The sequence below is a fragment of the Heloderma suspectum genome, chromosome 3, assembly GCF_057233095.1.
Source record: "Heloderma suspectum isolate Gila_16-S chromosome 3, 16-S_ref, whole genome shotgun sequence".
Taxonomy (NCBI): Eukaryota; Metazoa; Chordata; class Lepidosauria; order Squamata; family Helodermatidae; genus Heloderma; species Heloderma suspectum.
In genome coordinates, this window is record NC_139460.1 from 84,951,313 (window position 1) to 84,975,231 (window position 23,919).

General features: G+C 42.7%; 1 protein-coding gene across 1 annotated transcript in view; it reads left to right on the forward strand.

The window, feature by feature from the left end:
* HUNK (hormonally up-regulated Neu-associated kinase) overlaps positions 1–23,919 on the forward strand; it is an 88,087-nt gene that overhangs the window by 31,869 nt on the left and 32,299 nt on the right. Inside the window, exons 2-5 of the mRNA XM_084841715.1 lie at positions 94–386; positions 9,686–9,741; positions 12,360–12,495; positions 14,944–15,071. Of these exons, the coding sequence (XP_084697841.1) occupies positions 94–386; positions 9,686–9,741; positions 12,360–12,495; positions 14,944–15,071 (613 nt within the window). The remainder of the gene's footprint in view (positions 1–93; positions 387–9,685; positions 9,742–12,359; positions 12,496–14,943; positions 15,072–23,919) is intronic.

Sequence of the window (23,919 nt, forward strand, 5' to 3'; positions counted from 1 at the left end):
GTATTGAATTGTGCCTTCAGTATTTTTTAAAAAACACACTGGCTAAAAAATGTTAAAGTGCAATAACAATGGCATGCCTTTGTTTCTTTTCAGGTGGCAGTGAAAGTTATTGATAAGAAAAGAGCCAAAAAGGACACCTATGTCACCAAGAATCTGAGGCGGGAGGGCCAGATCCAGCAAATGATCCGACACCCTAACATTGCTCAGCTGCTGGATATCTTAGAAACTGAAAACAGTTACTACCTTGTCATGGAGCTATGCCCAGGAGGCAACTTAATGCACAAAATCTATGAGAAAAAGAGACTGGAAGAGCACGAAGCACGCAAATATATCTGGCAGCTTATTCTAGCAGTTGAGCATCTACATCGTGCAGGGGTGGTTCACAGGTAAAGTCATACTATGGCCTTCCTCACTATTTCATGTCTTACGCAAAGGTGCTTAAAGGCTAATTCAAGTGACGATAGGAATTATCGTTATATGAAAGTGTAATAAAAAGCTAGATTATATGAAAGTGTATTAAAGGTCTTAGACCTGGCTCTGTCTCTCTGAGGACTGCTTTACTGCCTCAAGTACACCATTGTCTGCAGTGCCAAACACTGTAAAGTGTGAAGGGGAGATGCAGGTCTCTAAACATTCATGATCATGCAGCAGAGAGCCACGGACCAATTGCACCTCCTCAGTGTGTTCCCAGTGCCCATCATATGTCCCCAAGTATCTCAAGGTGTACATCTTTCCTCCCATCTTTATGGTGTTTAGTACTGCAGATGCCAATATGGCAAGCACGATTGCCATATATAGTGTAAATTGGTCCTGTATCTAGTACGAATATCTATGTGGACTCTCAAATACTTATGCAATGTTAGGTATCTCATTAATTACTTCTCTCCCCATCTTGTCCTTTCTTCTGGTATTAGGTGACTATAGTTTCTGCAGGAAAGCCAGGATTTGGGATGTAAACGTATGAATAAGAAGTGTGTTGAGGAAACAGTTTATATGCCGTCTGCACCCCTTTCTAGAAACTAACGCTGCAGTCCTATAATCACTTACCTGGGAGTAGGCCCCATTAATTTAAATGGGACTTTTGTGTAAGACATTTATGAAGTTGTAATGTTAGTCACTGTTTTGTACCCTCTTGTAACTTCTCAACTTGACTAGTGTAGTGTGCTCTATGTGGGGTTGCCTTGAAAACAATTCATAAACTCGACCCAATTACTATCACCCATCAATTTGTTGTTTGCTATAGTTTTAAATTATAATGGGCTGTAAAAAAGGAGTGCTAAGTCTTTGTTTTAGAAAAGCACAGTTCGTTCTTGCCTTAAGTACAGTTGGCAATTAAGTTATTTTTAAGTCCATTCTAAAAATAACAGCACTTGCACACCTCATCTGTGATCTGTAGGTGTTCATATTCTCGCTTCATAATAAACAAAGCATGATGTCTAATATGGGCTAGAATTTCTAGCTACTGTACTTTTTACTGCATATTCCTGTGATCCCTGAGCTTATTCAATAGTGAATATTGAATATACAGACCCAAGTATGTCGCGAAGACCCGTGGACTCGCCAGGTATGTTGTCTCCTGGGAGGACAGATTAGAGACGTGACTGAAAGGTTGCCTGCACTCATAAAGCCCACTGACAAGTATCCCTTTCTTCTCATCCATGTGGGAACAAATGATACCGCCAAGCGGAGCTACGAAGAGATCACGTCAGACTTTGAAGCTTTGGGAAGGAAACTCAAGAACTTTGGGGCCCAGATAGTTTTCTCATCCATCCTTCCAGTAGTTAGAAGAGGGATAGAAAGGGAACGAAAAATACTCCGGGTGAATGACTGGCTACGAAGGTGGTGCCGACGAGAGAGATTTGGATTCTGGGACCACGGGCTATACTTCCTGGAAGATGGGCTGTTGGCTAGGGATGGGTTGCACCTCACAAAGGCTGGGAAGAATGTGTTTGGCCACAGCATGAAGAACTTCATCAGGAGGGCTTTAAACTGAATCCTATGGGGAAGGGAGATGTAATGTTGGGGGTAACAATGGACGTAGGCGCATGCACTGCAATGGAGAGAACAGCTCTGATAGCGTCCAATAATAGTCTTCAGACACAGGTAGGAAGAAAGCCAGACTATGAAGCACATGGTCTTCGATGTCTATATACTAATGCCCAGAGTATGGGAAACAAACAGAACGAACTTGAACTCTTAATACAGGAGGGAAATTATGACTTGATAGGTATAACTGAGACTTGGTGGGATGACTCTCATGACTGGAATACAGCAGTTGAAGGATATAACTTGTTCAAAAAGAACAGGAGGAACAGAAAGGGAGGCGGGGTTGCACTGTATGTGAAAAATACATATCTCTGCACAGAAATACAGGAGGAGGAGCTTGGTAGCCCCATCGAGAGCATCTGGGTTGAAATAAATGGAGCAAAGAATAAAAGGAACCTGGTGGTCGGAGTCTACTACCGGCCACCCAATCAAGGAGAAGACAAGGATGAAACTTTTGAAAAGCAAATAGCCAATGTTTTAAGGAAGCATGATGTAGTAGTAATGGGGGACTTCAATTTCCCCGATATTTGTTGGGAGACAAATTCTGCAAAACATGGCCCCTCCAGGAAATTCCTGACTTGTGTGGCGGATAACTTCCTCCTACAGAAAGTAGAGGAAGGAACTAGAGGATCGGCTATCCTTGACTTGATCCTAACCAACAGAGATGACTTAGTGGATAAAGTAGCAGTTACAGGAACTCTGGGGGAAAGCGACCATGTTGTACTTGAGTTCTTGGTTCTAAGGGAAGCAAAAGCCGAGTGTACTCAAACGCGTACCCTGGATTTTAGGAAAGCTGATTTTAATAAACTCAGAACAATGATCAGTCCCATGGCAAGCAATGCTAGCGAGAAAAGGAGTCCAAGATGGGTGGGAACTTTTAAAAAAGGAAATTCTCAAGGCACAATCACAAACAATTCCAACAAGAAGAAAAGGTGGAAGACAACAGAAGAAGCCAATGTGGCTTCACAAAAAGCTTAGGGATGACCTGAAAACAAAAAAGGACACATATAGGAAGTGGAAAGAAGGCCAAGTAACAAACGAAGAGTACAGGCAGGTAGCACAGAATTGCAGGGATGGCGTCAGGAAGGCTAAAGCGGAGAACGAGGTGAGGTTAGCGAGGGATGCTAAAAACAACAAAAAGGCTTTCTTCAGCTACGTGCATAGTAAAAGGCAGAGGAAAGAAATGGTTGTTCAGCTATTAAATAAGGATGGCAAAATGATAACAGAGGACAAAGAAAAGGCAGAGGTGCTCAATTCCTACTTTGGCTCAGTCTTCTCCCAAAAGAGGGTCTATGACCCCCCTGGCAAAGGCGAAGTACAGGCTGAAGGGGCAGGATTGCAGCTTGAGATCGACAGGCATATGGTCAAGGAACACCTCATTACTTTGAATGAGTTCAAATCTCCAGGGCCAGATGAACTGCATCCTAGAGTAATAAAGGAAGTGGCAGAAGAACTCTCAGAACCGCTGTCTATTCTCTTTGAGAAATCATGGAGGACCGGGGAAGTGCCAGATGACTGGAGGAGGGCTAACGTTGTCCCTATCTTCAAAAAGGGTAAAAAGGAGGAACCTGGGAACTACAGACCAGTCAGTCTGACATCAATCCCTGGGAAAATTCTGGAGCAGATCATAAAGCAATCCATCTGGAAGCACCTTGACAACAATGCCGTGATTACTCGAAGCCAACATGGATTTGTCAAGAACAAGTCCTGCCAGACAAATCTGATCTCATTTTTTGATCAAGTAACCTCCCTTGTAGACCGTGGGAATGCTGTAGACAACATATACCTCGACTTCAGCAAAGCTTTCGACAAAGTGCCCCATGATATCCTGATGAGCAAACTAGCTCGAAGTGGGCTAGATGAAACAACGATCATGTGGATCCACAGTTGGCTACAGAATCGGACTCAAAGAGTGCTTATCAATGGGACCTTCTCAAGCTGGGGAGAGGTAACGAGTGGGGTACCGCAGGGCTCAGTCCTGGGCCCAGTGCTCTTCAATATTTTTATTAATGACTTGGAGGAGGAGGTGCAGGGAATGCTGATCAAATTTGCAGATGACACAAAATTGGGAGGGATAGCTAATACTTTGGAAGACAGAAACAAAATTCAAAGTGATCTGGATAGACTGGAGTGCTGGGCAGAAAACAACAGAATGGCATTTAATAGGGACAAATGCCAAGTTCTGCACCTAGGAAAAAGAAACCAAATGCACAGTTACAAGATGGGGGATACGTGGCTCAACCACACTACGAGCGAGAAGGATCTTGGAATTGTCGTCGATCACAAGCTGAATATGAGCCAACAATGTGATGTGGCTGCAAAAAAGGCAAATGCTATTTTGGGCTGCATTCATAGAAGCATCGCTTCCAAATCCCGGGAAGTACTAGTTCCCCTCTACTCAGCACTGGTTAGGCCTCATCTGGAGTACTGTGTCCAGTTCTGGGCACCACACTTTAAGAAGGATGCAGACAAGCTGGAGAGGGTTCAAAGGAGGGCAACAAAGATGATCAGGGGACTGGAAACAAAGCCCTATGAAGAGAGACTGAAAGAACTGGGCATGTTTAGCCTTGAGAAGAGAAGACTGAGGGGAGATATGATAGCACTCTTCAAGTACTTGAAAGGTTGTCACAGAGAGGAAGGCCAGGATCTCTTCTTGATCATCCCAGAGTGCAGGACACGGAATAATGGGCTCAAGTTACAGGAAGCCAGATTCCGACTGAACATCAGGAAAAACTTCCTGAGTGTCAGAGCAATACGGCAATGGAACCAATTACCTGGGGAGGTGGTGGGCTCTCCCACACTGGAGGCCTTCAAGACGAGGCTGGACAGCCATTTGTCAGGGATGCTCTGACTTGGATTCCTGCATTGAGCAGGGGGTTGGACTCGATGGCCTTGTAGGCCCCTTCCAACCCTACTATTCTATGATTCTATGATTCTATACAAGTTACTGTATGGAGTGTACTCTGACAGCAACAACTTCAAACTTGTCAGGGCTGTTAATCACAAATTATATGTCCCTGTGTGTTAAAGTAGGTAAATAATTAGAGTGAGGGGAAGGGGTGAGGAAATTTAGTTCCCTAATAAACATTAATTATGTTAATGAAAACTGACCATAGTAGTGAAGTAAGTATGAAGAATCGTAACCCTTCCTGATTTTGAATTCAACCAGATGAGAAAGTATTCGTGTCTTATGAAAATATAAGATATTGGAAGTTCAAACAGAAGGAATTCTTCAAGGCACTGGTTTCCAACTCTTCTACTAAGAACACTTTTTTTGTCCTTTCTGTCAAGGCCTAACTACATTTTAAATTAACAATATGGCTTGCAACCACATGAGAGTCTTCTCCAGTTTTAATCCTTGGTGTGTGTGTGTGTGGGGAGGGGGGGGAATTCCCATCTGGACCGCTGTGTGCAGGGAGGGGAGATTTAACTTTTCTTTCCCCAGCCGAGCCTGACAACAGTCATGGTGCAATCATCAATAGAAAAAAACATCCCATTGATGCCAATTACTTGAAAGTGAAACGTACTTAGCCTTGTGAGCTATGTGATTCTGTACACTACAACTGAAGGCTGGTTGTTTGTTAAAGCTGCAGAAGCAACAAGCTCAAATCCAAATTAGATAGGAATTGTTGTCTCTTTCTATGAATAAAGAAAATAATCCCAAATGACAGTATATAGTGAAGCGCTCTCTTTTTAGAAGATATTTACATAGGCCTTCACCTGTCAAAAACAGGATGAATATTAAGCCTCCTAAGGGAGTAGAGACAGCAAAGACTATGAAGCAAAAGCCTTGGAGCTTGCAATAGCATCCCACAGGAAATTCTCAACAACCCTTTTAAAGTAATTTTAACCAAATTCAATCCTATTCAGTGCAATTACTGTCAGAATGTCAAAGTAAGGAATTTAATAATGTACCAGTAGCAAAGACAACTTCTTGTATATCTGTTTTTCCACAGTATTCCTTTCATTGTGGAACTAGATGCATATCACCTTTATTATTAAGATTACTAGCAATGTTTTGGGACAAGGGAGAATATGCCATGAAATCACTGAGTGGCATTGGACAAGCCATTATCTTTTGACCTTGGTTCCCTATCTGTATAATGTGGTTAAAAACTATCTCATACATCACCCCCCTGCAGCCTGGGTGTTGCCAATCATCCTTTTCTGGACCATGTTTTCTTCAGTAGGACCTTGTTTTCTTCAGTAGGACCTCTGGTAGCAGCATGGAATGGAAGCACATATGTGGTATATGCCACACTAGTCACTTACAAAGATCAGTAGAAGAATAAAGTACCACCTTTTAGACCAGGGGTGAGCAACTTGTAGCACTCCAGATAGTGTTGGACTGTAACTCCCATCAGACGTACTCAGCATAGCTAGTGGTAAGGAATCATGGGAATTGTAGTCCAACAGAAATCCGGATAGCCCACCATTTGCCCACCCAATATGCTATAGTTAAGCTGTCAAGGAACAATAAGATGAGGAAGGACGACTTTCATAACATATTCACTGCAAATCTACACACACTGAAAACACATGAAATTTCCTTCAAAATATGATTAATTTATTGCTTTTGCTAGGGCAAGAAAAATGGTTTGTGGATCCCTCCACATGGAAGTAATAAATATCGGGTATTTAATTACCATTCTCCTTCACCTTTCATGGGTAGCAGAGTATATGAAGAAGAATTCCAGGTATTGCCAAGTTTTTTATGAAAATCCTCAGGGGAAAACACAGTTTCTTCCTCCCCGACGCCCAGCTACTGCAGCAACATGGTATGGGGGCAGTTGTGCCCATTCACTTGTATGGAACAAAGACAAGAGGATGTCGTTTGGGAAAGCAGTTGAGGGGGTGGCAGTAGCACAATTTCTTGGTGTTGTTTCTCCCTTCCCACAAATGTTTTCCAAAATAGCAGCTCTTTTTCTTTGCCCAAGACGTTCCAAGGACCTGGGGTTGTCCCCTCCATGGTTTTTTTTAACTGCAACCTCTTTCCTTCATTCCTCTCTCTTATATGGAATGGTAAAATAGGACTGCAGTTGGGAAAACTCTTGGAGAGAAAACACAGATCCAAACTAGATGTGTGACATTGACTTGACTCACACAATTAAACAATCCATGGTTTGTTAACCATAGTTCATTCTGGAGCGTTCAGAGGTTAGTGAGTGTGTGGTCTCCCACCTGCTCACCTGCTTCTGCTTTCTAAACAACTGAGGAATACCGTGTCTGAACCTGGAACTCTTGAGTTGTTGAGGGAGTGACAACAGAGTTTTAACCCATAGTTTGTTCTTGGATTAAAACTCAGGTTGTTTCTCCCTCAACAACCCAGAGTGCCGGGTTCAGATGTCACAGAGCAAAGCAGCAGCAGGCTCTCTCCTGACTGATCAGAAACAGCTCACAGTTAACAAACCATGGGTTGTTCAATGGTGCAAACCAGATCATTAAATGCATCTTTGCATTTAATGCCCAGGTTTTTAACAATGCAAATAGAATCAGTTGTTGTGGGGGGGGGGGGGGATAATGAATGGGGCTGCAGCACATGGGGAAGAGGAACTTAACCCTTTTGTCTCCTGCTGTCCTGAGGAAAATACCTCCTCAAAAGCTGATATTTGCATTGGGAGGAAAGCTCTCTTTGGCACAAATGCTTTCCCCACCAGCAGGGGCCCACTGACAAAAGCTCCCTGGAGTGCCTCCTTTTCGCCATCACAAGCTGCTTGTTCATTTGCCTCTCACTCTAGTCCAGACAACAGTGCTCCCCCATTAATAGATCCTCAGGTGAGCTGTTGTAAGGATGATGGTTGTAAAGCATTTTGAACATTACAGGGGCAATGAAATAGATAAAAAAAACCAATAACAAAAACATTTAAAAGGTTCTGGTAGCGCCCCTAGTTCCATTATTTTGGGCTATCTGGATTTTATTTCTTGGCATTCGTTGCTTGATCTCTTGAAGCATTCATCCTATTAATTTTAAGTACATGTAGTCTGACTGCTGGTGCAATATTTATGTCAGAAATTTGCCATACTGAGAATTCCTTCCCTTTGAAATGCAGAGCTGTCTTTTATTCCATAGAGCTGCCTTAGGAATCCACTTTAACTTCACATGGTTACTGTCAAGGATAACGGCCTGCTTTCCGCCATAAGATCAGGTCAGGCTGTCACGTTGGATGTAACAACCTGGAATTGTTTGTAATCTAGAGGTTCCTCGGCCCTTTGCCCCAAGGCCAGACCCCCCTCCCCTAACTAGAAAGTGCCAACAGCTTGAGGTGGTGGGGAGTTCCAGCCTCTCAGAGGCCAAGGCAGTCCACCCAGGGACTGAGCCAGTGATTGGCTGAGGCAAAATCTGCCCTGGGTTGCCAGGGCTGGGCTTTAAAAGTGGACTGAGGTTAAGGCATGGGGTCTCCCTTCATCCTGGTGGTCCTGGACCTGCAGATGGCTGGTTGCAATCCAGAAAGATCCATACTTAGATATGCAAGGATAGGCCAGGTAGATTTATTATTTTGCTTGGGTGTGCATTCATGAAGCTCTCTGTATATAGTTAAGTGATTTAGCTTTGTACCCTCTGTGTAACTTGCTATTTCCATTCTTCCCTTTCCCTCTACCCCTTTATGTTGATCTTAATAAACCTTTATCCAACCTTTAGTTGGTGTGATCTCTCTGCATAACCTCAGTGCTAACTTCAGTGCCTCTTGGCTTAAGAGGGTGGCTACTGGGTATTTTGGGGGACTGAAAGGCCGGGTTTGTCCAGTCCTGTTTTTGGGAAGGGGATCCCAGGATTGGGTCCTGGGCAGTCCTCCCTTGCAGGGAGGCTGGGGCTGGTCCCGGCGGTGGGGATCTTTCCTCCTTCCCTCCTTCCCCGACAGTCACAAATATCCTGCACTTTGCTTTGAAGACAATGAGCCATTTCCCCTCTTTTTCACTTACATTATGGCGACATATGGATTCCAGTCTTATTACACCTGCATTTCTTTTTCAAGCTGAGGATTAGACCGACTAAATGTTATTTGGATTCATAATTGATCTGTTTTTAAAATATCCATAAGCACTTAAACTGTTTTGTCTGTATAAAAATTGGGGTTAATTAGATAAGTGTGTGTGTGTGTTTTAATGGGGACTGGCTTACTAGTATTTCAAAACCAATACTACAGTTCAGAATGAACACTACTACAGACAGCGTACAACCATAATGCTCTTACAGCAGTGGAGGCTAGCAGCTCTGATGTCAGTGGGGTGATGAATCCATTCCAGGTTTCAGTCAGAACCAGTCAGAACACTAAAGGAGGTAGCTAAGGTGCAGACTGAAACCTGGAGCGGATTCACTGCCCCACTGACATTGGAGCCACCAGCCACCACTGTCCTACACAGTTCCCATGAATTTTGGTGAGGCTTGAGAATTTTCCAGGTCTTCTATTAGACAACCACTTGGGTTGTATGAACGTCAAAATAATAGATTAGCACTCTGCTCTCTGACCTGTTTATTTTTATGAGAAGGTTACCAAGAGTATTGCTTACTTTATAATAGAAAACAAAGGTCATATCAACAATTTGGTACACGTAGGAAATGGCAGTAGTTAATACAAATTTGAAACTATCAAACTCTTGATAATTTGAATTCTCATTAAACATGTTTTGTATATTTCAGAGATTTGAAGATAGAAAATCTCTTGCTTGATGAAGACAATAATATCAAGCTCATTGGTATGAAACATTTGTAGCAATTGTAATGACTGATATTTCTGTGAATGGTATAAAAGTGACACTGTGTAATGGTGCTTTGTGGAAGAATGTGGTAAAAGTAGTGGAGATTCTATGATCTTCTAAGTGGATGGAAAATAGTCCAGTGAATACTGATAAGTAGCGCCAAGCCTGAATGTTCTACTTGGAGGTAATACGATGTGACTTCACTGTAAGCCTGGATTCCGTAAAATTGGAGAAATAAAAGCAGTTTTCAGAAGTAATACCAATGTTAAAAAAACCTATTTGAGAAATTAATGCAGTATATAATGTGGGAAATTGTCATTTTTAATTTGAATGATAGCCTTAGAAATATGACTTTAATTTGAAAATGGTATGATGGATTCCTGTTTTTGTTTAACCGGTCTTAAAAATATGTATTCTCAGTCATCAGTCACCACTTTTGCCATAAATAAATGCAGCTTCTGGGCTTTCCTCCTGGAAGCACGGTGTTTTGAGGAATGTAAAAATGCTGATATTTGAACATGTATAACTCAAGCCAATGTGACATCATCACAAAGATTCAGAAAATTCAGTAAATCAGAGCAGCTAGCTTGTTTGTTTGTTTGTTTGTTTAATTTTTCCCTGCCAAAAATGGCAGCTAACAATAATAAAATCCAGATTAAAAACAAAATCTTAATTAAAACATAACGTAAAAATAATCACTGTTAATAATTTAAAGGGAAGAAGAACCAAACTACCATTAGCTTTTTGTCTTGTGTAGGTTTGAGGACTTCCATTTTCAGGAGCTTCTTCCTATGTTGCAGTCAGTTGGGGTTCTTAGTCACACAGCTTGAGGCAAAATCCTTCTCGCTTTACAGTCAACATACTCATCTGCAAAATTAGAATGACAGGTTTGCCGAGAAGACTTTTTAATAATTTGTCAATGGCCCCTTGATTGTATAGCTGCCAGTCAGCCGCATTCAGTACAGTATTTGTCCACATTCTGCAGACACCATAGATTAGTCATCTTCTTTCACTCTCTGTTTATAACTCCTATTAATGGTAGTTGTGGGCATAGAAAGGAAATTGTTCCCCTTACAAGAACATCTGTTAATGTATTTAATTCTATGCCTACACATTTTTAGCAGTAGTGAGTCTGGATGCTGCCAGATGACTGTTACTTAAAGAGAGAGGCTTCATCACCTCAGAGGTGATTAAAATTGTTCCCTAAAATTAGGCCAGAAAAATCACTGAATGAGACAAATCGTTGTAGGAGACAAAGCTGTGTATGAGACTGTTTCTAGATGTTTAAAGGGTGTAAACTGTAAACTATTGAAGGCAGTCAGTTTTTTTTTAAAAAAAAGAGTTTTGCCTTTTAGGGAGCAATCCTGTGTGGATCGACGGTCACCTCTGATCCCGGGGGCGACCACCTATCCAGTGCAGGGCAGGAGGAGTGGATCTCCTTCTCACTCCCCCTGCCCTGCTTTCGTGGCTAGACAGCTGATTTTGGCTGTCTAGCCACAGGACTTCGGGGCGTGGGAAGCGGCAGCCAGACAACATATAGGATGTGTTGTACCAGCATTTCCGACCTCCCTGCCCCGCTCCACTCCCAGGAACGCCCCGTTTTCACCGCTCTGTGCTGCTCTTACGAGCCTGGGGCCGATCCATGCTGCCTACGAAGCGGCGCAGGAAGGGGTGGGTTCTCCAGAAACCAACCTATCCTATGGCTGTCCAGCTGCTGACTAGCGGCCATAGGATTGCGCCCTTAATTATTTACTTTTTATTTGATTAAGTAGCCTTGGGGAAACATAAGAGTGTGTAACTTTGCATGTAAGAAGTAAGAGTCAAGAGCATACTGAAGAATTACTATAAATCATTCGTCAGCAATCACCCAACAACTCAATTTAATGATTTAGTGAGAGCAGATGGTTTGGAAAGCTGGACCAACAACATCTGATGGGTTTAAAAGAATATCTATAACTTTGTTGTAATTGAGTGTTTGATTACTCAACAATAGATAAACCTGACATCTATATACAGATACTGCCAAAATAATATATACACAAGTAAACTGGGGTGCTAAAAAAAAGGTCCAGAAATATTTTGTACTTGATTCAGTTATATAAAGAGAATCACCTTTCTCTTTATATAACCCCACAAAAGGGCAAGATTGCATTCTAAGAACCCAATGTCTCAAATAGTTTTACCAACCATGGATGAAGTTATTTTATGTATATTCACTTAGACTAGGAGTAGGCAACCTGGTGCACTCCAGATGCTTTGGACTACAACTCCCATAATTGCATTGCATTGCATTTATTCCATGTCGGCTGGGGCTGAAGGGAGATGTCGCACAAAAACATCTGGAAGGCACCAGGTTGCTTACTCCTGACATAGGCACAAACATCTTAGGTGTTATTTCAATTTCCTATCTAATTTACATTTCCCCCACATCCGCATGTGTCATTGCACATTTTAAGAAGCAAGAATCAAATAAAAAACAACCAACTTCTCTAACCAAAACCAGAATCTTTAAGTGGACAACTCAAATCATGCTGATGGCAGCAAAGCACAAATACTTGGAGGTTAGTGTTCCTCAAGTTCAGTGTTTTAAGGTGTGTTTATTTTCTTTTTCACAGATTTTGGCTTGAGCAACTGTGCAAGTATCTTGGGTTACTCTGATCCATTCAGCACACAATGTGGTAGTCCAGCCTACGCAGCACCGGAGCTTCTTGCAAGGAAAAAATATGGTCCCAAAATAGATGTTTGGTCCATGTGAGTTACTGAAATTGAAAAGGCTACATGTTTGTCCGGGGGTGGGTTGGTGGTGTTGCCCTTTCTTGTTTGACCTTTATGTAAGCGTTAGCACAAAGTTCTGACTGGAGATGCTAGTAAAGAAGAATATTCCACTTTAGAAAATGGATTATAGTGCTTATGATTGTTAGCATAGGCATCGCTTCGCCAGGTGCTAAGAGCCTTCTAAACATAGAATGATGCAGTCCCTTCTCCGAAGTTATTGCAGTCTAATGTGTATAGTTTACTTTGGCTGTCAGGTTTCCCAGACTGCAGTCTTCAGCCGTCTGTGAAGCAGAGGGCAAAAGTTACCCAGGACTCTCTATCCAGAGCACTATGATGAAAGTAAGAGAAGTAGTCACTGGGAAAATAACTTGCTTTTATAGGAAGTGACCTGAGGTTTTTAGTGTCCATACAATGGAAATAATAAGAATCCAGTATACCACAAGAAAATGAACATGGATGTTTTATGTTAGAGCCCGTATGTTGGAGATTTACAGTATCTGTGCTGTGAGAAAATCCAAAGTGAAACTGTCATACTGCCCTTAATTGGTCGGTCCTACATAGGGTCACCACCAATTCACAGCAAACTGGGGGTGCAGAATGAAGGAGCTCTTACTGTGACATGAATTCAGACAAAGAGAATGCCATCGTTCTTCAGTATTACTCTTTAACCTTCTCAATCATTGACACTAATACATTTAAGGAAAAATACAGTTTGACTCAGCATGTTCATCTAAAGGGAATGCTGTATTGTAGGTTATAGTATCTTGCTTAGTCGGGGGGGGGGGTGCACCTGCTTGGTGCCTGGAAGCAGCATGTGAGTCAGCCCAATATGTGGTCCCTGTGCACGCAAATTATTCTGTTTCCAAGTAACTGCAACACCCCTTTACGTTGTGGCCCAGCCCTTCTGGTCTCTTGTGCTTTTGTTTCTTTGTATTATGTAGCATCTGAAGCCGGTCTTACTTTCTGTGTTATACACATGGCTTCTGGTGTTTGCCAGCAAAATGAGATCTGATTTTCAGAGAATTGTTTTTCATCTGGTTTAAGATAAAGACACAGGAAGAAGTGTTCAAATCAGAATTAATTCCTGCATAATCAAATGTGACCCTTCATGCTATGAATGTTATTATGTCTTGAGAAGCGAAAGTTATGCAGACTCTCTGAAGACTTATCCAGATGACAGATTTTTTTTTGTAATGCAGTAATGCACGGTTCTTAAACTTTTGAAGAAACTGGATGCCATCCCTCCATTTAAATCATTTGTTATTAGAATATCATGGGGATCCAGAAATCTCCTTCCTAGTTAGCATACCTTTCAGGAAGATACCACATTTTTCCAGCATTGAAACTACAATAGGTTGTTGCAGGGAAAATGCAATTGTCCTCCCCCGCTAGCTGATATGACAATTCCTCATTGTCTCCTCATAAGTGCCCCACACCACTGGGAAGGCAAGGTGCTAATTGGTCTCACCCATATTATTTAATTCCTACATGCTTCCCAGCAGGATACTTTGTGGCAGAGCAGTACAGGGAGTATGGCTGTCCTGGGCACATTTGCCAAGCTGCTACCCACCCAGCCCTCACCAGATCTGCCACTACCCACCAGTCCACCTCATCTGCCTGTCCAGAGAAAGCCCAACCATCATAAGCTGGCAGAGCCTGGGTGCCTGCCATCACTGGCCGTAGAGTGTTTGCGGCATGCAGTTGCACCATGGGAAATCAACCCACATAGCACGGTGTGTTTGTGAGAGAGCAGGGGCGGGTGGGTTGCAGTTGCCATATGAAAAGTAGGTGCACAAGAGGTATGGGCACCTATCTGATACATTCATAACACATAAGCTATAACAAATGATACAAATCCTCTTCCCCCATCTACCTGCAATTCCTGTCTCACTATAAATTGTTTTTAATTCTTCCTATGTGTCCCTTCCTGTTTAACAAGTGTAAAAGGACTGAACAATTTGCTAATTATTATGGTTTAGCATTGCTGTTGATGAAGGGAAAATGGAAGTTGTGGGTTGTATCCAGTGTTAGCCCTACTTGACTAGACCCATCGAAATGAAAGGGATTTAAGTTAAACTAACATTGGGTACAACCTTATGACTCCTACAGGAAGGGGCGATGACTCAGTGATAGAGCACATGCTTTGCTTGCAGAAAGTTCACTCCCTGGCATCTCCAGTTAAAAGGAATCTAACTAGTAGGCAGGGAAAGACTTCTGCCTGTGGTACCTTGAAGAGCTGCTGCCAGTGAGAATAAGCAGTGGTGAGCTAGATGGACCAAGGATCACTTCGTAAGGTCATATGCATTCCACCAGCTATATATATCCATTGACTAGGAAACCTAGTATGTTCTTTGCATGCCTTGCTTCATTTCTGATAGAACTGCTTGCTTGTCTTAACTTTTCCCCACCACTCTTCTTTTACAGTGGTGTGAATATGTATGCCATGCTGACTGGGACGCTGCCATTTACTGTGGAGCCATTCAGTCTGAGAGCTTTGTACCAGAAAATGATAGACAAGGAAATGAATCCTTTCCCTACTCAGCTCTCCACAGGTAAAGAATGCAGTTACTTAAGTGCTGCTCGATTTTGAGTCCCTACAGCCCTCATTAATGTTGCACATCACACCTTTCCTATAAGGGGTGTGCTGAATGAGCATGTTTGGCCTGTAATAGCACTCTGGATAGGAGCTCAAATGCTACTTCTTTAAAATTTAGAAGGGCTGCAGTATTCCTCCACACAGCTGAGCTGCTCAGGAGTAAATCCTGTGGCACTCACTGGGAGTTACTCCTGGGGAAGTTTGCAGCCAGGACATTTTAAAAGTCACTCGACCCAATTTGCTGTAGAAGTGAATTCTTACAAAAAGTTCACTTTGTCTTGACTGAGCCCTGAGAAAACCTCCCTCCCTTAGCTTTCACATAATTGTAGAGGTAATAAATCATATTGCTGCTTGGGATTCCTAAATACTTTCCACTTGTACATTCTGAAACACTGGCCTCTTATCTTTTTGGTTTAGGAGAATTAAACAAAGGCTCTCTTTTGGAGCTTGTTGTTGTCGTTTCTTCTTGTTCAGCCGTGTCTCCTTGAGGCACTTTATCTTGGGAAAGATCCATCTACTAGAATTTTATATATGAGCTGAGATCCAGCAATTCAGCTTATATTGGATGTAATTAAGGTGTTTGGTATTTTTATTTTGGAGATTTCCCAGCTGCTGCCATTTATATAGGCTGGTCCATATTCAAACTTCCAGTGAGCACTTAAGTTCTCACTTATATGCAAAAGTATAATGTGTGGGGAAGGATCCAGTGTGGTCCATGCGCTAGCAGTATTGATGTAGTGCTAGCATAAACCAAAGCTTGCGCAATGTCAATAGTGTCTGGTAGCAAACAGGAAATTTGGTACTGTGATAGCAGTGGTAAAAATGGGGCTGTTTTAAAACAAGGCATGCATGGAACCTTGCTGCTTGTTTTCAAGCAAAATCATATTCCCAGGAGCACGATTTTGGTTGAAATCAAGGTGCATGCCCTCCATGTACCTTGTTTTAAAGAAAAACAGCTCCTTTTTGCCACTGCGCCACCACATTTCCCATTGCATTAGCAAGCGCTGTGGATGTTGCAGAAGTGTTAGTTTCATGCTAGTGCAACATCAGTAGCACTAGTTCGCAGATATCATGGAATCCTTGCCTAACTTCTATACACTACACTGGCATAACTACCCTACCCAAATCGATGGCATAACTCCTCTTGGCTTTAGAGAAGCCAGCCTTCTGTATGTTGGGATCATGGTGTGTTATATCCTCAGAACCCATCTCATCTATTCCATGCTTAATTTTGGTCAGAGATTAGGAGAGATTACAATGAAAATGCATCTAAAATGAACTGTAAGATTGGTTTGAAGTGTCTTGTTCGGTATGGCAACTGTAGATTAGCATTTTGGAGCCATGCTGTTACGAACCTGTTCCTTAATGGATCATTTATTGTGTACTTTGACTGTAGTAGTTTAAAACTAAATTGAATCTGTTTGCTTTGTTTCTTTGTGGGAACTATTGAAATTTCGATAATTTGACTAGCTCAATTCTTCAAATGTTTACATGCATGAGTTGTTTTCAGTGGTCCAAGGAAATACATAGAAACTTTTTAACACTTTTACTTCAGTGGTGTTTTAGTCGTGTGGTATGGGGGTACTTTTTATGTCTGTGTCACTGATATCATTGATGCCAGGAGTGGCTTATTAATATCAGAAGATTTACACATACACACACACAAAGGATTAAGCCCAGTGTGATGACAAGTTTACGAGTTGCAAATATTATTGCAGGAATTCAAATCCCTTCACAGTAATGCTATTTCTGCCTGTTCGATATTCCAGGAAACAGTGCTCTACAATATGACTTCTGCATTTTCCAGAGATGGGAAATTAATGGTGCAGACGTAAAGATGCCAGCCTTTATGCCATGTTGTATAACATTATGCACCAAGACTCAATTTAAAGCAAGACATTCAGTGACTGTACATTCAGTGACTCTTAAAACAGTGATTTAATATGATATTTCTTCTTATCTCATTGGCCTTGCATCAGTATAGAACAGAAATTCTGCTCCATACTTCAGAAATTGCTACACTAGACAAGTTGTTAAAGAAGGGATGAAAACCTTTTATTTGTTCATTTGATTGATTCTCAGAGGACAATGGCACATTGCCAAATTTAAATTAAATGGTAGGCTGCACCAAAGAATACACGTGCTTATTCATTCATACTCTAAGGAAGAAAGTGCTATTGGGAATGGGAGACGAGGAGCGGAGCCCCATTTTTACTTTCCCCCAGGATACCAGCTTCTTCTGTGGGATGACATAGCCCAAGGAAAGGGGCAGAGACCAAACTTAAAGCAAGGATACATACAAACAGTAACAGAGGCCGCACTTAAGAAATTGCGAAGGACTAGACAGAAATGACAAAAGGGAGCTAATGTGATGCCTAGGCTTGGTGTTCTTTGCACCTACCTTGCATTTGCACCTACCTTGCAGTTACTTGCTTCTTTTATGTGTCAGGGCCAGGCTGGGGCCATTGGCAACTGCACCCAAATCCCGACCTGGAAGGTGCAATCTCCATTTTAGTGTGTTTGAGATCAGTAGCCTATGCTGAACCTGGGATGTTAAGTGCAGCAAGCAGAACTCACTTTCCCAGTGACCATGCATACGAATGTAAGAAGATGGACCAAAGATCCAGCTAGCCCAGGATTGGGGAACCACAGGCCCAGGGGCTAAATTTGGCCCTCCTAGGATTCCAATCTGGCCTTTTTGGGGTTCTCCAGAAGGACCCTTCCCTGGCCCCACCCTCTTCCTCCCAGCTACCAATCGTTTGGCCATTTCCAGGCTTGTGTGCAGTTTTTCCCCATTCTAAAAGGTTGAAATGCGTCTCCTAAGGCTTAGTTACTGGGAATAAGAGCTTTAAGCTACATTTGGTATCTATTTTGCCCCCATCCCTTTTGCTTTTGGCCACATCCACTTTGCTTTTGGCCACACCTAGAGCTTCTCCAAAACTGAATCCACCCTTTTGCTGAAAGAGGTTCCTGAATCTAGCCCAATGTCCCCTTTCTCACAATGGCCAGCTGGATGTCTCCAGGAATCCCAGAAGCAGGACCTTGAGACAGTAGCCCCCCGCCCCTTCCCCTGGTAGCATAGTGTTTCTGAACCCGGAGTCCCAAAGGCAGAAAGCCAGGCTCCTAGTATCTATATATCAGGCCTGGCTGATCCAGAGCTTCATACTGCCAGATGATCGCAGAGACTGATGTTGCACAACCTATCCCTTCTGTACCTGAATAAGGCTCTCGAAGCCTGAATGCACTGGAAGCTGCCTTATACCAAGGTGGATGATAGATGTATCTAGCTAGCTCGGTGTTGTCTACACTAACTAGCAGGGGCTCTCCAGGGTTTCAGACTGGAGTTTCCCCCATCCCTTCTTAGAGATGCCAGGGATTGAACTTGAGACCTTTTGCGTGCAAAGTTAGTGCTCTGCCACTGAGCTACAGACCTTGTCCATGTGCTCTATGGTAACGTACCAGGCTAGCTCCCAACGCAGGAGTCCCTGACAATTATATTTTGTTTTATTTTCAAAAGACATGTTTGGTCGAGAAAATGTTTAGAATGCATTATATCACATAATTTCAGATAACTAATTACCTTTAGAAAGCTGTTTTATTGCCAAGGGATAATATTACATCCAAAGGTTACAATTTTCAGTAGACATGGAATCTGGAAACAATAATATGTCAAAACAAATGAGTAACAAAATGTTCAATGGATTATATACAGTGCAATGCTATTCATGTCTACTCAGAAGTAGGTCTCATTGGGTTGATTAGGGCTTACTCCCAGGTAAGAGAGTATAGGATTGCAGCCTCAGAAGTCCTTCTTAAAGAAGGCTTTCCACAAAGCCTTTTAGGAAATACAGCCATTCTGTTATTGATTTTAGATGGGCTGCATTCCAAAATCGTAGAACTTGGCTGTAACCTCAGACTAATTCATGGTTTCTCCTTTTATGACTGCTAAGCTTCAGATGTATTCCATCTGCAACAGGAAAATGAAGTAAGGGTTAGTGGAATATCTCCAAAAGTGTTGTTCATATATGAAGTATTAGAGTTGAACCAAATACCCATCTTGTTTTCAGGCCTTCCCTCTTCTTTGTTTAAAATTGCTTATGAAGCAGAATTGTAGTCAGGATGCCTAAATCAGAGATTCAGTCCTGCAAGGTAGTTGCTTGTTTCCCAGTGATCAACTTTGAAAAATGGTATTTCAATAGTGTGTGAGTGTTGTTGTTGTTGTTGTTGTTGTTCAGTCGTTCAGTCGTGTCCGACTCTTCGTGACCCCATGGACCATAGCACGCCAGGCCTTCCTGTCCTGCGCTCTCTCCTGGAGCGTGCTCAAGTTCATATTCATTGCATCCGTGATGCTATCTAGCCATCTCATCCTCTGCCGTCCCCTTCTCCTTTTGCCTTCAGTCTTTCCCAGCATCAGGGTCTTTTCCAGGGAGTTTTCTCTTCGCATTAGGTGGCCAAAATATTGGAGCTTCAGCTTCATTATCTGTCCTTCCAATGAGCAGTCAGGGTTGATTTCCTTTAGGATGGACTGATTTGACCTCCTTGCAGTCCAGGGGACTCGTAAGAGTCTTCTCCAGCACCACAGTTCGAAAGCATCGATTCTTCGGCACTCAGCCTTCCTTATAGTCCAGCTCTCACAGCCATACATTACTACTGGGAAAACCATAGCTTTGATTAGACGGACCTTTGTCGGCAAGGTGATGTCTCTGCTTCTTACTATGCTGTCTAGGTTTGCCATAGCTTTCCTCCCAAGGAGCAAGCGTCTTTTAATTTCATGGCTACAGTCACCATCTGCGGTGATCTTGGAGCCCAAGAAAGTAAAATCTGTCACTGCTTCCATTTCTTCCCCTTCTATATGCCAGGAAGTGATAGGGCCAGATGCCATGATCTTAGTTTTTTTAATGTTGAGTTTCAAACCAGCTTTTGCACTCTCCTCTTTCACCCTCAACAAGAGGCTCTTGAGATCCTCTTCGCTTTCTGCCATTAGGGTGGTATCGTCTGCATATCGGAGGTTGTTGATAATTCTCCCGGCAATCTTAATTCCGACCTCTGATTCATCCAACCCAGCATTTCTCATGATGTACTCTGCATATAAGTTAAATAAGCAGGGTGACAATATGCAGTCTTGTCGTACTCCTTTCCCAATTTTGAACCAATCGGTTGTTCCATGTCTGGTTCTTACTGTTGCTTCTTGACCCTCGTACAGGTTTCTCAGGAGACAGGTAAGGTGGTCTGGTACTCCCATCTCTTTAAGCATTTGCCACAGTTTGTTGTGATCCACACAATCAAAGGCTTTAGCGTAGTCAATGAAGCAGAAATAGACGTTTTTCTGGAATTCTCTTGCTTTCTCCATGATGCAGCGAAAGTTGGCGATTTGATCTCTAGTTCCTCTGCCGCTTCTAAACCCAGCTTGTACTTCCGGTAGTTCTCGGTTCGCATACTGCTGAAGCCTAGCTTGTAGGATTTTGAGCATCACCTTGCTGGCATGTGAAATGAGCGCAATTGTGCGGTAGTTTGAACACTCTTTGGCGTTGCCCTTCTTTGGAATTGGAATGTAAATTGACCTTTTCCAGTCTTGTGGCCACTGTTGAGTGTTGCAGATTTGTTGGCATATTGAATGCAGCACTTTAACAGCATCATCTTTTAGGATTTTACATAGCTCGGCTGGAATACTGTCATCTCTGCTAGCTTTGTTGTTACTAATGCTTCCTAAGGCCCACTTGACTTCACTCTCTAGGATGTCCGGCTCAAGTTCAGTGACCGCACTATCATGGCTATCAGGGACATTCAGATCTTTCCTGTATAGTTCTTCTGTGTATTCTTGCCACCTCTTCTTAATCTCATCTGCTTCTGTTAGGTCCCTGTCTTCTTTGTCCTTTATCATGCCCGTCTTTGCACAAAACGTTCCCTTGAGATCTCCAATTTTCTTGAAGAGATCTCTAGTCTTTCCCATTCTGTTGTTTTCCTCGATTTCTTTGCATTGTTCATTTAAGAAGGCCTTCTTGTCTCTCCTTGCTATTCTCTGGAACTCTGCATTCAGTTGGGTATATCTTCCCCTTTCTCCCTTGCTTTTCGCTTCCCTTCTTTCGTGAGCTACTTGTAAAGCCTCCTCAGACAGCCACTTTGCTTTCTTGCATTTCTTTTTCTTTGGGACAGATTTCGTTGCTGCCTCCTGAACAATGTTACGGACCTCCGTCCATAATTCCTCAGGCACTCTGTCTATCAGGTCTAATCCCTGAAATCTATTCCTCACCTCCACTGTATATTCATCAGGGATATGATTTAGGTCATACCTGAACGGTTTAGTGGTTTTCCCGACGTTCTTCAATTTAAGCTGAAATTTTGCAAGAAGCAGCTCATGATCTGAGCCACAGTCAGCTCTAGGTCTTGTTTTTACTGACTGTATGGAGTTTCTCCATCTTTGGCTGCAAAGGACATAATCAATCTGATTTCGATATTGACCATCTGGTGACGTCCATGTGTAGAGTCGCCTCTTGTGCTGTTGGAAAAGAGTGTTTGCTATGATCAGCATGTTCTCTTGGCAAAACTCTATTAGCTTTTGTCCTGCTTCATTTTGTACACCAAGGCCATGCCTGCCTGTTATCCCGGTGATTTCTTGACTTCCTACTTTAGCATTCCAATCCCCTATGATGAAGAGGACATCTTTTTTTGGTGTTAGTTCTAGAAGGTGTTGCAGGTCTTCATAGAACCGATCAACCTCAGCTTCTTCGGCCTCAGTGGTTGGGGCATAGACTTGAATTACTGTGATGTTGAATGGTTTGCCTTGGATTCGTACTGAGATCATTCTATCATTTTTAAGATTGTACCCCAGTACTGCTTTTCCCACCCTTTTGTTGACTATGAGTGCTACTCCACTCATAGTCAATTAATTAATGGACCATACACTCAGTGTGTGAGTGTATGGTCCATTAATTCAGCTCAGTGGAGAATTAAATTAAGTGCTGGCATTTCGAAGGATGGAGCATTTTATAAATAGGAATGAATAAAGAAGAAAAAGAGGAAGACTCTTTGGTTCTGGTGTTGTACCTGAAGAGGCAACAAACTAGAGCCTAAAGCCATGCCACTGAGGTACACAAAATATGGCTGGTGATGAGTCAGAATGGTATTATCTGTGTGTTTTGGAGCTCCTGACTACATGATTAACATTGGGATAAATGTAGCTAAGGGCATAAAAATGCTGGTTGGGGCATGCTGGGAGTTGCAGGACTTTTTTCTGTCTAAAGATGCATAAGATTGCGCCCTAAGTTGCTTGAGGCAACAAGAAATGCGAGATGCTTAATGTGGTGGGATGGAACAGCATTTAAATAAGGGGTGCAGAATCCAGCCCTCTGGAGGTCCCAATCCAGACCTCCAGGGTTTCCCAGAAACCTGGGCCCCCTTCCCCTAGCCTCTCCGCACTTCCTTCAACCATCGATTGTTTAGTGGTTTTCTGGCTTTTACCCATTTTTGCACCCATTCTGAATGGTTGAAATGCTTAGTTAGTGTTTGAAAGGCTTAGTTAGTGGCAGGAAGAGCCTTAAGCTAAAATATGCTGGTATTTTTGGCCCTGCCCCTTTTTGCCTTCTGCCCTGCCCGCCACTGGAACGTGGCCCCCAAGAGCTTCTCTAAAATGGAATTTGGCCTTCAGGCTGAAAGAGATTCAGTGCCTCTGGTTTAGATGAACTGGGCAACCCTTTCCAAACCAGATTGAGTTGTAGCAACCGCGTTGCTTTTTTAATCTAGTTCTCGGTGCCAGTTTGATTTTCTTAACATTGTGGTTTGGGGTCTCCAGTGAATGGGCAATTGTTCCTTTCATCTTGTTGTTTTACAAATGCTTGGAGTGATAGAAGTGGCTCTCATTAAGAGGGCATGTGCACAGAAAGTTTCTCAGAAGTTGGGTGTTCATCTGTCCTTTGGATTTGTGATCTGTCTTCAGCTTACAAGTACATTATGTGTGTAGGCAAGGGCAATGTCAGAGCAGGATTCTTCACTGATGCATCATTCCTACCCCTAGCAGTAGAATTTATCTGCTTCTATCAGAGCAAGAAGCAAGGAAGATACCTGTGAAGCCATACCTTACTAACCCTTATGTTTAGAAAGCTAGGCAGACCTAGTTGGTATTTCGGTTGATAGTTCTGAATTGATTGTCATTTTATCTGCTCAGCAGGAGTAATTATTGTTCATTAATCACTTTATACGCTTCCCCTAGATTTCTAGCATTAAAATACATTTTATTTTGGTGCTTTCAGATATGAAACTGGCCCAAATCAGGACCATTTGCCCTACTACAATTTATATGCACAAGCCTATGGCAGCAGATCCACTTCCTATAATAAGTGCATATTATAGGCGGGATATCTGCACATGCCAAAAGCAATGGGATTTTTCTTCCCACTTTACAGTTTTGTTCATAGGATTGAAAGCTATAACCTAGGAAGTGACCTTTAGGGTGCAATCCTGTGGCCGTTAGACAGCAGCTAGACAGCCATAGGATTGGTCAGTTCCCGGAGAACCTCCCCCGCCCCCTCATAGGCATCATGGATCGTCCCCGCGCTCCACACTTGCATGAGCGGAGTGGGGCGAAAGGGGGCATTCTTGGGAGCAGGGCAAGGAGTTTGTATGTGCCAGTTTCACACTTCCTATGTGTCGTCTGGCCTGCCCACCCTGTGCTCTGACGTCCCACAGCTAGACAGCCAAAATCGGCCGTCTAGCTGCAATTGCAGGGCGTCTGGAGCACGGAGGAGACAATCCCCTTCACGCTCCTCCCACCATGCATTGGATAGACGGTCACCTCTGAGTTTGGAGGT